Source organism: Etheostoma spectabile, chromosome 17 (assembly GCF_008692095.1).
Source record: "Etheostoma spectabile isolate EspeVRDwgs_2016 chromosome 17, UIUC_Espe_1.0, whole genome shotgun sequence".
Lineage (NCBI taxonomy): Eukaryota > Metazoa > Chordata > Actinopteri > Perciformes > Percidae > Etheostoma > Etheostoma spectabile.
In genome coordinates, this window is record NC_045749.1 from 8,198,698 (window position 1) to 8,213,989 (window position 15,292).

Sequence of the window (15,292 nt, forward strand, 5' to 3'; positions counted from 1 at the left end):
TGTGTGTGTGTGTGGGTGTGGGTGTGGGTGTGGGTGTGGGTGTGGGTGTGTGTGTGTGGGTGTGTGTGGGTGTGGGTGCATAACACACCTGGGATTCTTTCCTTACTGCCAATTCCTTTCAGTTTCTGTCCTTTGGGATGCATCCTCCATTCTCTACCCTTTCTCCGTTCTAAAGTATTTCCCATAGTTACTTTTCCTTTGTGTCTCTCCAGGTGACAGCTGGCTGGATATCACAACTCAAGATTTGGAGTGTATGTTGCAAGAGAGGAGTGGGAGGAGAGCTGATGTTGGCAGCCAAAACACCAGTTCTACTAAACAGACACAGTATGTCGGGGTTGCAGAGGAGAGGAAAAAGGAGAAAGAGGACAACAAGGAGGAAGAGGACGTCAATTACAGCCTAGTAGCAGTCAGTCAGGGAATGAAGAACTTCCTCAACGCCATGTCGTCGCATGAGGGTGCTGAACTGCCCTGGTGAGACTCACTATCTGTCCAGTACACCTGATTGATTGTGACCATTTGTAGCCAAGATCATCAAAAACTCATTTGGGTCAATGAATAAAATTATTAATCTTTATGTACCATATGATACTAAAAAGTAATGAACACAAAAACACACCCACCCCATTTTGGAGCACATTAAATTTACCCAATGTATACATTATGCATATTTTCTTACCATGGTCTATCTGTGCTACAAATACTAGTGCATTCACACTTTTGCCTGTCTAGCTTGTGTATTTCAATGTTACATTGTCTCACCAATAGTCAATCGGTTCAGATTTTACAATGTTTTTCTTTTTATTCCAGGAGCAGTTTAACCCAGCCTTTTAGTTTTGAGCCTGACTCCATGGCCAACGCATTGGACAGACTGCTAGGTATATAGAACTTATGAAAAATGTGGAACAGTAAAAATAACGAGCAGAAACTTTCCAAATCCTCATCTGAATCTGTCTGTCTTTTAATTTGTATAGGAAGCAAAGAAGAAGAGCTGGATTCAGATGATCTAGATGATGATGATGATGATGATTATGAGGAGGAGGAGGAGGAGGAAGAGGAGGGGGATGAGAAAGAAGAAGCGTCCTCTGGTTACACAGAGATGAACGGGACAGAAACTTTGGACAATCTCAGAAGATACATGGACCAAATGGATCAGGAGCTGATGACCACTAATTTAGGACAAAGCTTCAATCTGACGGTAAATTAAATAATTTCCCTATATGTTCAGCCTCAAAATATTGTCCATTTTCAAAACATAGGTCAAATAGTGCATACATATCATCCTGAATCTAGTTAAGCAACCATTTGTTTTACTATTGTTGTCCTTTCTGCAGAATAACAACAAGGCAGGCTTGAACAATGGCTCCCCTCCCTCTGCTACGGACGGACCCCCGGGACATGGAGGGGCAGAAGACACTGAGGAGGAGATTCAGCCTCTCGACGTCGACCTCAATCTGGTCACAAACCTGCTGGAGTCCCTCAGCTGCCAGGCCGGGCTGGCCGGACCGGCTTCTAACCTGCTGCAGAGTCTGGGTATACACCTACCGCCCAACTCTGACCCCTCATAAATGGACCAGAAGGGGACTTCTGTTAGCAAAGCACTCATAGATGTCAAAGGTGTCCTGAAGAGATTTTATAGTGAACAAACCCAGTTTTGTTTACATTAAATGTTTCTCACTGCAATGTATTGTGTGCACTGTAAAACTATTATTAAGAAATGATAAGCACATTGGGTGGATTGTGTTTTAAAACTGCATTGTTTGTAGTTTACTGGTGAAGTACAAAAGTGGAAAGGAAAGAAAGAAACAAAGCTTATACATGTGCACAAGATACATTAAGGTAACATTAATTAATAATGCACCTAACCAAATTGACATAATTAAATTATGTACAGGATTTGACAATGTTTTTCCAGTGGATTTTTTTCCTGTTTGGTCTATTTTAGCGTACAAATTGTGGTGTGTACATACTATATACAAAATTTCATTTTTTAATAGGATGTGTAATAACAAAAGCATTTATCTCCAGTTTTGCTTGCAGTATAGAAACGGATTTTGTATGTCTGTTTCCATGAATCTTTGTCAGGTTTTCTTTTTTTTCCTTAATCCCAAAAAAAACAAGTCTCTATTGAGTATTTAGTTAAAAAATATGGCAGGATTCCTGCTACAGAAAACATAACCGAAAAAAGCGCCTCACTCAGTGATCAGGTTTACAGATGTTTATTAATACATGCTGCTTTGTGTACTGTAAGTCATTTTTTGACCGCACTTACCCTTTCTTACTCGTTAGAAACAGAATACATATTTTTGCAAATACCTTTTTTTCAGTGTCGTTTCAGATTTTGTAGATTGTCTTTGTTGCAATGTCATGTAGTTCAACTTTATTATCACATTATTTGTTTAAGCATTGTAATAATTTACTTTGAAAGCCATACATAAATACTTTGAGGAAACAAATTAAATAATAAAAGCGTATTCTTAAATTACAATATGAGTTTCTGATAATGACTAAAAGAATTTGTCGATAGCACCATAGAACTCGTTCCTCATCACAATCCCTTCTCATCTGACTAACCTTCGGTCAGATTCATTCAAGGGCAACTTCTAAAAAACTCTGGTTAAAAGTTCCTGAGTTTAAACATTTTGAACACTGTCACTGTAAACGTAAGAAAGCGTGTTTAACGGTCTGTGTACTATACAAATAACCCAGTTCTCAACATCATCCCTTCTCGTCTGAAAAAGCTGCCAGAATCATTCAAGGCCGAACATGGGAATTTCAAATCAGTTCATCTCAAATACTGTTAAATAAATCATGTCACAAATACAATGTAAGCAATAACAGAAGTGACAATATTGAAGAAAGATACATGGATTAAGGGCATATTAAGAAATTTAAAGTCAATATTTATGCCACAAAAATCCAAGCCTTAATTTATGTAATTTAGACCTGTCAACTGAGTACTGGTTAAGTAAAGGAAATAATAGAAAAATACAGAAAATGGTCATTTATACTGGCAGTGGCTTCATTTATACTGTTGGAACCAACTGTAAATCATTAGCTTGTTACAGAATGTGTTTTCAAAGTGCTATCATTGTTACAATTTAATGTTATCGTGAACAGAGGAAAGAAGCTGATGTAACTAGTTGTTCTCCATAGAATAAAATGACTGGTCGCTGATGTGGATCAAATTACAATGTGTGTAGGTTAATACAGTACAAAACAGTCAATAATAGTTGTAAGTCCTTTGTAAGTGAAACTACAAAAGCTGGAGGAATGGCTGCACCACCCGCCTTGCTGAGTGTAGCAGTGCAGCAGCAAGCGGTGAGACACACAGAGCCGACATACCGACCAGAAAATTCAGCACCATCCCCAGCAGGAGAATAGCAAGCAGATATCCTTGGAAGAGCAGGCTTTGCCAGCTGCGGAGACTCAACACCTGCCAGGGACTGTCCGGGTGCAGCAGCCACAGGAGGCCCAGCACCCAGCTCTGATTGACCAGCTGGGTGTAGTATATGTCAAATATGGAGGCTCGGGCATCTTGGTGGTGGCGGTGCTCAGCTTCAGACACTTTAGTCAGCCAAGTCAGAGACAGACTGTGGAGGATTAAAGCCAGAGGTGCATACATGTACTCCAGAGGCTCAACACCTGACAGACCCTGGGAGGCTGCAGAGGAAGGGAGAGAGTTGAGTAGAGGTCAATTTGTTCTGAGGTAAAGAATCAGGGATTTCTTGGCCCCAGTTTGCAGATTATCTGTATCTGTGTTTTATTTGCCAGATAACCAATAAAGTTTATTCATTAGAAAGTACGTTACTTTGGCTATTTTGTGCCTGTCCCTCTGCTTTGGTTTCACCCACCACTGAGTCTGACTTAATGTCCCGTCCACAACACTATCTAAATATATTTTAATGTGTATTATGTTCAACGTTCATAATTTATCAAATATTGCTTAGAGCAAAGTTTTGTGTCAGAGTTTGTAACATTCCAAAATCTTAATTTTTACTTAAAGGTGCCCTGCCACGCATATTTCACTACTTTTTGGTGATGTCTGAACTTCTACCATGGACTCTGTAACATTATTTGCGGAAAAAAAATGCCTTGGTTACCGTGTTTCAAGCCATTCTAGTGTGGTATAAAACGCCTGCAGGAAGACTCAGCTCGATTTGTGCCAGTTCTCATTAATATTCAATGAGCTAAGCTGCTTGACTTGGATTGGCTAACAGCTAGTCAATGAGAGCCTGGCTATCAGTATCCTTTACCCAGCTTAACTGGGCGAGCTAATGAATAGTAATGAGCTCAGGCAACATTACATCAGACTGAACGAGACTGAACAAAGACTGAGCTTTTGTAATTGGCTTGATTTCTCCGCTTATTTTTTTCTCAGTGGCTAGAGCTGACAGAGAAGGTAGCAGTTCATTTTTACATTCACAACAAAACACATATGGACCTAACACATTTCAAAAAATGCAAGTAAAAAAGATTTTGTGTGGCAGGACACCTTTCTCAACTTAAGGCAGTGTGAAACTATGAGAATGTCATTCAGTCTCAACTATTTTATCGATGCCAAGTATCGGTTGTCGGTTTTATCAACTACTAATAATATGTATCGGCCTTGAAAAACAAGTATCTGTTAATCCCTATGAAGAATCCACAGTTTCACCTTCAAATAACATCTAACCTTTTACCTGTGATGGCAAAAGATGTCCCACCCAGGATGGAAATCAAAACAGAGATGTGGATAGATGGGGTGGATGCCAACTTCAGATAGAAACTGAAGCCCACAGTTACCATTGGCAGCAGAGGCAGGAGGAGGGGGAAGAGGCCGGCGTACGAGCTGCTAGCCTTGGCCCACATGGCCAGAACAGCATGGATGCTGTTACAGATAGAAGGCACCAACACCCTCTCACCCAGGGACCTGGAGTAATGCTTTAGATGCACCAGATCCAGGACATGGAAGAGATTTAAGACTAAGAGAGAGATCAGAACCTGAAAAAGATCAAGTCAATATGAAGAGTTCTAGTATAAAAACCGCAAGGCACTAACGACTCCAATAGAAGGTGGAAGTATTTTAGGCACACTGGTAGCTGATTAGATGCTTAGTGGAAGTATGACAAACTGCGCCAGTTGCAACATCTCATGTAGGTAATGGACATTCACGACAGACTGCAGAGAGCTTTAAGCAGAGTATGTGTATCTCCTATTGAAACTGAGATTTTTCTAGAGCCCTCGGAATCACCACAACTTGTATAAAATGTGTACTGCGTGAACCTAACGTCTATTATACCAAAACTGTTGCCTTATTTCATTTTTTACACTGGTTTTAAATTCCTGACTTATATGCAAATGATTTGCAAACCAATAATGTGCTAACGAGATGATTAGTCAATTAACTTGATAGTTAAGTTGTATAAAATGTTTTTAATAAACAGTCAATTATTTATGGGATTTATCACGAACAAATACCACATACAGGCTCCAGCTTCTCTTTAACTGTAAAGTAAATACTTTTAGTTTTTGTTGAACAAAACTATTAAGGTACCTTACATTCTACAGACTAAATCATTAATTCATTAAATAATTAAGAAATAATAATCTCATTAGTTGTAGAAAATAGTTAGTTGCAGAAAAAATCTGTCATTGTAGTCTGTTTGTACTTTTGTGTTTTGCACTGTTTTAGTACAGTATATAATTTTCTATCAAAATGACTAAGAAAACTGCTACAGGTATTTAGTCATATATTTATTACTGACACAATGTTATCTGTACACTTACGTGACTCATTTACAAAATCTTTAACAAGGTTCAACCCTTAGACAGGGTGCCATTTACCCGTCTGTCCTTTGAGCCCCCATTCAGTTATATATCTATCATGCATAACTGCTAGTCAACCTGAACCCTTTCTGTCACACCCCACCACTAACATGCCCTGTACTTCAAACCAGCACACTTTGTACAGGTAAGTTTACTGCATGATGATTAACATCGATCCAATAAGTATGTGTGAGTTTAAAAAAAAAATGGTACTTTCGTGTCAACGTACTGTCCTAGTTGTTGTGTGACCTTTGCTTATATGTTGGCAGAGATACTCTAAACACACGTGTAATTGTAGTATAGGCAAATATCCTGCTGAACAGCAGCTGAGCCATAGCCAGTGTGTGATTTAATAATTAATAACAAAGAAAATACCAACAAATAAAGACTCCATAGTTGATTGATTAATTCAGATGTATGAATCAGTATGAGAATCATTCTTAGAAATTATCCAGACAGCAGGCACCAACCTGGGCAAAGCAGAGAGTCACTGCATAGGGGTAGTGGTACTGAGGGATGAAGATGCCGACCACAAAGTTTCGGAGTTTGTCCGCAAGGCCGTGTATCACCACGACTACCAGGCACAGGGCGGGAACCAGGGGCTTCAGTGCGTGATTAGACGAAAGACTCTTCGTCGCTGAGGCACACCATCCCCTCCTCCACCTCCAAGAACTACACATCCGAACGTATTAAATCCCACAAAAACAATGACAAAGCTGTAAATGTAGTTTGGTGAAAATTGCATTTGTATTTGAAATAACAAAAGCCTTATTTAACTATGAAAAAAATAAAGATTTAACACAATACATTTAGAAAAATGAAGAACCAGATTGTCCTTTAACTGATGTTTCAACCATTGTTGTTAACTGTTTATCTCAATAGGATCTCAATTAGTCATCATCCTTAGTGTAAACTATTCTTCCTGGGGTCCAACACAAGACAAACACAAAACAAATATTATAAAGCAAACTACATATTGTTATTGTATAAGTTGTCAAGCCTAATGTTTTATAATGGCCACCAACTGGAAAAGGCTGCTTTGTTTGGCTGACAGAACACCTTTTAAATAGCACTCAGGAATGACAGGTTTACGGTACATATCCTGCAATAAGTCTAACACAAATATACTGCGCATGTATGCAAATAACTATTGGCTGTATAAATACAGCCAGCTTTCTCACTTGCCAGCAGAATAACAAATAATAAAAAAGCCATTTGAATTACCTTTTACCTAAAATACATGCTGTCATTCTGTGCCTACGTTGCTGCTGGGATCTGTTGTCTGGAGTCAGTGTGGGGAGAAGAGAAATTCACATGACTGTAACATTACAGAGTCTATTCAATCAACATATCCTCTGAAATACAACAGACAGGAATATCGGTTTAGCTATTAGGCTACATGTCATAAAATCGCTTGTTATTGTTTTGCATTGCTGTTTACAGGTGATCTTTGAAACCATTACATGTGTCTTATTTTCAGGACCAAATTTGCACCATTGTTACCAGCTAAACAGACACTTTCATTCGGTTGTCTTGCTCTTATTTGGTTGTACGTGTTTTAATTGGTTTTTACTCACTCACCCATTTACTGATGATACTCTGTGTTTTTATATTCAAGAGGCATATGTCTTATTTTATTTCTCTTTATTGATGATAGATAGATAGCACTTTATTGTCCGTAGACATGGAAATTTGTCTTGCAATACAAGCTCCAAACAATTACAACACAACAACGTGGAGACAAAAAGCTAAAAACACATAGGCATCATTAAAAACAAATAAATGATAACCCTAACCCAGGGACAACTTAACTCACCATCTGAAATTCCTCATGAAGCTGGGTTTCATCCTCAAAGTCCAATAATTCCCTCTGAGTGTCTAACACTACACTACATTAATTCACCTTTGTCTTAACAAACTTGTCTTTCCCACCATTCCACTGAATGAGCCTCTCTGCTATCTGCTGCGGGCATTCACCTCATTTGTTTTTGCATGTGATCAGATGGACTTTGGTCCTGGTCTGTTTATCTTCCCTTAATCATGCTAAAGAAGCAACCTAGGTGGACAGTCATTAAAAGTCTGTTTCTCCCACAAAACAGCCACAGAACCGACTGAATCTGTGGAATCCATTAGCATCTCTGTTTGTTGACACATTTCATCACAATGTGTGATAGTGAGACATAGCAGCCTCATGAGAGGATTTTGACCTTTATGGTATCATGTTAACTATCTATAATTGACAATGGATGTTTAAGTTTATTATTTATCTGCTGATGAGAGAGTAAAGCCAGCACTTTGTTTCTTTTCAGCTTTAACACCTGTTTGTGACATTCCTGTAACTCACGCACCCCCATTTTAATGTCCCCAACCCCCCGCCTCTGTCTGGATCTCTGTAGCTGCACAGACCGTGCCACATGGCTGGATGTGTAAGGGTCTGCTTAAGTAAACACCCATGAGGCTAAAATGGTGGAGTTCTGTGTACTCTGAAGCAGCATGGGGGCCTCTGATTGATCCAGAATTTTATAGCAACCGGCCTGTAAGATGATTTCTTTGAAGGCCCTGGGTGCCATTTAGGGCTGGATGAACATAAAAAAAAACACACATTTATAAAATGTAGGATAGTGACTGATCATGTGTGTACAAATTACATGTTAGCACACTGATATATATGATGTGTGTACACTGATATGTAGAGATATGTGTACATACTTGTGTGCACACTGATATGTGTGTACAACATATATTTCTCACCAACCTTTTCACAGTGGACCTGGTTGTTAAAAATAATGGAGCACAGCAGGGGGCAGTCATACTTTGATTTAATGTTCGTAGACACAACATCTCACAAAGCTTCGGACACAGGTTTGTATGAATAACATGTATCAAGAAAAGCATAATTGCTATGAATTAATGAAATACTTTTTAGAAAATAAGTTGGTTTGGTATATTGATCATTTGTGGACTGCAGTGGGGCACATCTTCAACTTCATAATAGAAATGAGAAAGAATTTAAAGTGGACAAAGATAAATAACTAAAACAAGGCAGAGCCCCATACAATGGCCATGTTTAAAATGACAACATGATGTCTGCGTTGTTTAGTCTGTTATGTAAAAGAACAAAAAAGCATTAGCAGGAGCAGGAGCAGTATAATTCATCAAATCAGCTGCAATGAGTTTAACAAAGACATATGACCGTTGACACACAGGCTGGAAAATAGCCAACATCCCAAGAGAGGTAAAAAACCTTTTCTATAAACAGACAGTGTTTGACAGTAGATGATGGGAAGTCATGATCATATGAAGAAAGAGGCACACAAAGCATCCCAAAGGGTGCTGTGATGAAAATAAGGTGTAACGGGGGGCGTGGCAGGAGGTAAGGGGTGGAGAGGTTGTGACTAATGGAAAGTGCAGAATACGTGACGTGAAGGTGGAGGAGAGGTGATGACATGACAGTGAAAACTGAGGGCACAGCAGAACATACAGTAAGTTTTAAAACTTTAATATTCCTATGAGGCAACTAGGATTAGGTTACCATATTTTACATTGGTTAAATGTGCACATTGGGCATACTTATATAGGAAGAAATTGTACATTATTTATTATGTTTCTGAGACAGTGGTAAATTGTCATGGATGAATGTGTCCTTTGCAAGTGTGTGGAGCCACATTTTATTGAAGAATGCATTCCCTTGGTGTATATTCTCTGCTAACATACACTTTCTATGTCTATTCAACTTCTACTGCCCTGATCATTTACCTAAAAAGAAAATGCCAGCAATGCAAGCAAACAAAGAATATAATTTGTCATTTCAATTGTTTCATGTGACAACCCCAAAATTACACTTGCTCTTGCTCTGTAGTCTAAATACTACCATCATCTTTGTATGGTTTTAAGAGAAACATGAAACCTTATCCAGACCAAATTACACTGCAATTATTGGGAGTTAATTTGGGAGAAGCCAGATTGCTATCCAGGTCTCCCCTCCATCACCTGTCACAGCCAGCTACCATGTGGCTCTCTAGACTCTAGAGCACTTAACCGTTACTGTGTTTCCAAGACTACCGGCTAAATTAAGGGCAAGGATGAAGCGGGGCTGAGTAAGAATCACAGCTACAACGAATAGTGCACAGTGTGTTTTTCAAATCCTTTCACCTCTTTGCTTTCTGTTGGGCTTTTTGAAAGAACATTTTGACAATATCTCTTTGTTTCTTCATGTAGCATGTTCTTCTAATGAAGGGCTGATGGGAACAACTGATGCATCTGCCAAATGATTTAAACGAGATGGGCGTAGTATTATCCAGGTAAAGAGTTCTGACATTTTTTAATGACTAAAAATCTAAAACAGATCATTGGTGAGTTATCCTAAATTGATTTTGTGTTCAGTTGCTTATAATGTTGCTGTATTAGTCTTGAGATTACACTTCTCCGTGTGCATGTGTCTTTGTGTTCGTGTTAGAGTGAACAACAGCTGTAGAGCGGCCTCCAGAGAGCCTGTCAACACATCCCAAACAGTGAGCAGCATCTGTGACAGAGAGGTCAATTGTATTGACAGTGACCATTCCTCCATCATACCTATTCAGAACAAAGGTGAAGGAAGTATTTTTACATCTCTTTCTGTCTTTAAACCAAAGAAATGTATGCACACATAACTATACACACATGCACACACACACACACACACACACACACACACACACACACACACACACACACACACACACAAACAGACACACAAACAGACACACTGTACTCTTTTTATTTCTTCTGCCTGCAAGGAGTGTGTGAGCCAGTGGAGGGGCTAGTTCCTGCTGTTCCAGTAACAGCTTGTGTAGAGAAAGGCTATATCACCCCACAGCAAGTGTACAACCTGCTGAGCGCAGAGGAAGGCCAGCCCGCTTTGTATGATCCTTACTACATTCTCATCCTGGACTGTCGCAGCGCAGAGAGGTGGGTGCTGCAGGGATACACCAGTGTCATCTGAATGTCTGAGTAGACACAATAAAGGCAACAACTGTACATTGAAATGCAGTCCATCAACAGCACAATCTACTTAAGTTACCAGCTTTGAATTGACACATCTATCTCAACAAAACCTTCACAAAGGGGGAGCCTGGACAAGATTGCATTGCTTCCTATGTGTTGCTTTTCTAATTGGGATAAACTAATAAATGTACAGATACTGGAACATGTTTTCTTTTTAGGCATAGGGGCCAAGGGGTCTCAGACATGATGTAGGACCTTGTTAACTTATTCACAGTTTTTGGTATAATTGACCTAATTAAAGGATATGTTTGGTGATTTGTTTTTAAATGAAAAGGTGAAAACCAACAAAGAATTGATCTTATCATTGTATCTGTATCCAGCGCCTGATATGCTAATTCCTCTATGCCAAATGACTCAATTGTTGTCCATCAATGAGCTACACTGTTGGCCAGCATTTTCCTTCACTAAAATGAAGCAGGTCACTGTAGTCAATCACACCATCATGCTGTTGGCAATACTCAGCAGAGCAAGGATCTTCAACAAGGGGTCCAGAACCCCTAGGGGGACCTCCAAATTATTTTTTTAGTTTTGAAAGTTTGCTTTGCTAAAAATTACAGAGACCAGCTATTTATAGTTATTCATTTTTTAGCCTTTCCTTTTATTAAATGAAAGTATATCATTGTGAAACATTCTTTCTATCTTCAGGAGGAACAAATAATGTATACTTTATGGGCTCTTGCCAAAGACAGGGAAGTCAGAAATGATTGAGACGAACCCATTGATAGTTTTGGTCTTTTCATGGAATTTGTCACCTGCATCATCCTTCAAGAAATCTATTCTACTAAAAAAGGACATTGTGTAAAGTGGCTGCTGCAGTTATGATACATTATCTGTATACGTGCATATTATAAACGAATATGTGTGTTAGATACGAGGACAGCCATGTGGTGACAGCGAGGGCCTCTGTGACGGTGATCCATCCTGTGCTGGGCTGTCTAATCAGCTGTATAGAACTGCAGAAGTATTCTATAATACTGCTGTATGCAGAGGAGGGGTGCAGCCCAGGTCAGCAAAACACCTTCAGATTGTCCAATATTTTGTTTCATAACCAAATACCTGTAAAACTAATAATGTTTCCATCAGCCTCAACTGTATTTTGTGCTAATTAGCAAATGTTGGCATGCTAACATGCTAAACTAACAAGGTGAAAATACTAAACATTGTATCTGCTAAACATCAGCATGGTGTCATTGTGAGCATGTTAGCATGCTGACCTTAGTATTTTGCTTAAAGCACCACTATGCCTAGTACATCTTTAGAGCCAATATCATGGCTATATACTCTTATACCTCTTTTACACCACCTACCAAGGTTGGGCCAGGGTTGTCGGATCAGTGTTTAACCCTCCTTTTGGAAATTCAAACCAGGCCAGTCAACATGGGTATATCCTAGCCTGGCTCCGCCCTCCAACCTAATTCTGCTCAATTTTCATTTTCCTTCAGTACTCCATCTGGGTTTGCGGTATATTCGCGGGTTTTTTTCTGGCCAAATATTTGGCAGTCCAATTAACGAACAGAGAACAATGACGTCAACATTTGGTCACCTTCCGCGAGTTCCGTAATGGCTGCGAAGAAAGATTAGGGCGAAGCCATTTGGTTCGTTGTGGCAACGCTGCCGAATATCCAGAAGTTAAAGCCCGAGCAAGAACAATCTTTGCTGAGTTTTGTTGGTGGCCATGATGTTGTGGCCCTCCTCTCCACAGGGTTTGGGAAAAGTTTGATTTTCTAGCTCACTCCATTAGTTGTGACAGAGTTAGCTAAGGCTAACGCTAAGCTGATGGTTGTTGTTGTCTCCCCACTTGTTAGCCTGGTCCTACCAGACAGTATGTAGGCGGGTGAAGCCAGGCTACCAAAGTGGCTCTGGGCAAGGAAGTTAACACTTGTCAATGGAGAGCGGCCAGACTTTCTGTACAAATGAAATCTGTGAGAGTCTGGTAGGACCAGTCAAGGTATATCCCTGATCATCATGACAATTCAGAGATTACTGGATCACAACCTGGGAGCAATGCATAACAATTACCTTAAAAGTGCTCTAAGCGATGTTGGGTAATGTCACTTCTTGTTGATGTTCAAGGTATTGTCAAACAAAACGGAAGCTAGCTCGCCCCTCCCTCCTCCCAGCTGTTAGCAATCAAAGTCATGCACAATTCACATTGAAATCGACCCTAGTCATACCCTGATCCAACCCACCTGGCGACCTGGGTCGCGAAGCCGAGTAGATCGAGGAGGGTTAACCCATTCAAACACAGTCAACCTGGATATAAACCTGGTTGAGCCATTGGTGTGAAAGGGGTATTAGTGTTGTTGACATACCTGGCTCTGTATTGACTTATTCTCGCTGTCCATGTTCTGTCACTGTGATTGTTTCTATTTATTTCTGTGCCTATTTCAGTTGGCAGTGTAAAGGCCACAACAGACTCTCCAGACCTCCAACGCTGTTTCTTCCAGCTCAGTGGATTGGGAATGGACCCTGTCATCCTGCTGGGGGGATTCTCAGCCTTCCATGCCCTCTACCCTTTCCTCTGCACACCACGTATGGTCCTGCTGGAACCTGAGAGGCACACCCTTACCATCTACCCCTCAGAGATCCTGGAAGAAGCTCTCTACCAGGGCTCTGCCTCCCAGGCCTCTAACTTCCGCATTATCAAGAATCTACACATCACTCATGTGGTCAATGCCACTGCCAACTGCCCTGATGCTTTCCCCAACACTCTGTGCTACTTGAGGCTGTGTCTGAGTGATGATGCCCAGCAGGACTTGCTGAAGGCACTTCCATTAGCATCCAGGTTCATCAACTCAGCCCTGATGGCTGATCCTGCTGGCCGTGTGCTTGTCCACTGTAGTATGGGCAGGAGTCGCAGCTCAGCACTAACGCTGGCCTTCCTCATGGAGCATTGACGCTGGTCACTGCTTCACGCCCTGCGCTGGCTGAAAGACAGGAGGGCCTGTACGGCACCCAACATAAACTTCCTGCGTCAGCTGCTGACCTACGAGGAGCTGCTTTTTGGGAGCAGACTCACCTCCCTGAATGACATCCGCCGGTGACTGGAATAAGCATGGGAATGAGGATAAGTTGGATTTTTTTTGAAAGTTCACACAATGAGAAAAATTGTTAAGAAAGCTGAGACTTAACAAACAAAGGTGGATTTTTTTTACTGCAAGAGACACTCTCAAAGCCTGGATAGGAGGATTTCCCACACAAGTTGAACATAAATCTTGCTTAACCATCAACCCCCCTTACAGCTGTTGTGGACGTTTCTGTTCAGCGAGGGAGGAATTTGTGATGAAGAAGAGACCTTGTTGAAACAAAATAAAGACAGGCTATGGACTGGATTAAAAGTTTAGATATTCGGTGAAAGAGTTTAATTATTTTCTCGAGAGAACAATCAAACAAAATGACAAGAATGGCAGTTCACAATGAAACAGAAGTACAATGTGACACCACAATTCTGGTAATACAATCAGTAATACACTTCTTTATATGCAGGCCCCCAGAGGAAAACCAACCTTGTTTGGAAACCAGTTTAATCTCAAACATAACAATCGTGGACCTCAGGCAGACAGTGGAGCTCTTACGTATTCTGAATCTGTCCCTCGTGTGTCCAAGTGTCTTGACCGGTCATTTATCTTAGCTAAAAAGGACATTTGCTCTTGGATAGGCTCTGGTCTCGACCTGCCGTCTATGATAAACACCGTTCTAGGCAACTGTTTCTGTCAGGCTCCACGTCATCTATCCTTGGTGGGAAAATGCAAAGTCATAACATATCCAGTTGTCTCCTACAAAGAGATCACACTGAGGACAGATACAGGAACCAATACTCGAGAGGCATTGAAGATATTATTATGAATAATTAATATGAAAATCATTGGTTAAATGTAATTTTCCTATTACAGTGTTATGTGGACCTGCCTCATACGACAACAAACATAAAGATATATAATTTTGTGACCTCTGTGTGGCTCAGTATAATATATAATACATGTTGCTTGATGATAATTGATAGAACATATACATTAATAAAGGGTATTTATAGCATTTTACATTAGTTTATTCCATTCTATTTCATGCAAATGTGATGATATTCTGATATGTTGAGGCATGCAGTCTGTTCCACAGTATTCATGTGGGAAAGTATTTAAAAAAGTGAATGTAGGCTTGCAAATAGCCAGTGTTTATCGCAGACATACAGGCTGTAATGTTTACATAGGGCATGCCATTGAGATTTAGCTAGTTGAGATTTGTTGCATATATTGCAGTGAACCTTAACAGTTTGCTACTCTTTCCAGTGTTCGCGCGCGCACGCACGCACACACACACACGCACACACACGCACACACGCGCACACACGGCACACCACACACACACACACACACACACACACACACACACACACACACACACACACACACACACACATTTAGCTCCACCCTGTTGAACTCGGTAG

The 15,292-nt window shown here is 40.4% G+C and overlaps 3 protein-coding genes across 6 annotated transcripts in view; 2 read left to right on the forward strand and 1 right to left on the reverse strand.

The window, feature by feature from the left end:
* Window positions 1-2,328, forward strand: part of ecd (ecdysoneless homolog (Drosophila)) — a 5,817-nt gene extending 3,489 nt beyond the window's left edge. The window contains exons 11-14 of the mRNA XM_032541015.1: window positions 213-471; window positions 808-875; window positions 972-1,195; window positions 1,332-2,328. Coding sequence (XP_032396906.1) covers window positions 213-471; window positions 808-875; window positions 972-1,195; window positions 1,332-1,565 — 785 coding nt within the window. The 3' untranslated portion in view covers window positions 1,566-2,328. The remainder of the gene's footprint in view (window positions 1-212; window positions 472-807; window positions 876-971; window positions 1,196-1,331) is intronic.
* si:ch211-248a14.8 (uncharacterized) lies at window positions 2,223-8,090 on the reverse strand. 4 transcript variants are annotated; one of them, XM_032541018.1, is made up of 5 exons: window positions 7,622-8,090; window positions 7,030-7,087; window positions 6,276-6,477; window positions 4,680-4,980; window positions 2,223-3,660 (listed from the first exon to the last, which is right to left on the reverse strand). In XM_032541018.1, the coding sequence occupies exons 2-5, from the start codon at window positions 7,053-7,055 to the stop codon at window positions 3,254-3,256; spliced, it is 936 nt and encodes a 311-aa protein (XP_032396909.1). In that variant the 5' UTR covers window positions 7,056-7,087; window positions 7,622-8,090; the 3' UTR covers window positions 2,223-3,253. The 4 variants fall into 4 exon arrangements, with proteins under 4 accessions (XP_032396909.1, XP_032396910.1, XP_032396911.1 ...); XM_032541019.1 differs by having other exon boundaries at window positions 7,030-7,123; XM_032541020.1 differs by having other exon boundaries at window positions 7,037-7,087; window positions 7,622-8,089.
* A 5,152-nt stretch (window positions 8,091-13,242) lies between these two features.
* LOC116705598 (probable rhodanese domain-containing dual specificity protein phosphatase) lies at window positions 13,243-14,076 on the forward strand. Its single transcript, XM_032541891.1, has one exon. It carries the CDS (start codon window positions 13,311-13,313, stop codon window positions 13,743-13,745), a length of 435 nt encoding a protein of 144 aa, XP_032397782.1. The 5' UTR covers window positions 13,243-13,310; the 3' UTR covers window positions 13,746-14,076.
* The last annotated feature ends 1,216 nt before the right edge of the window (window positions 14,077-15,292 follow it).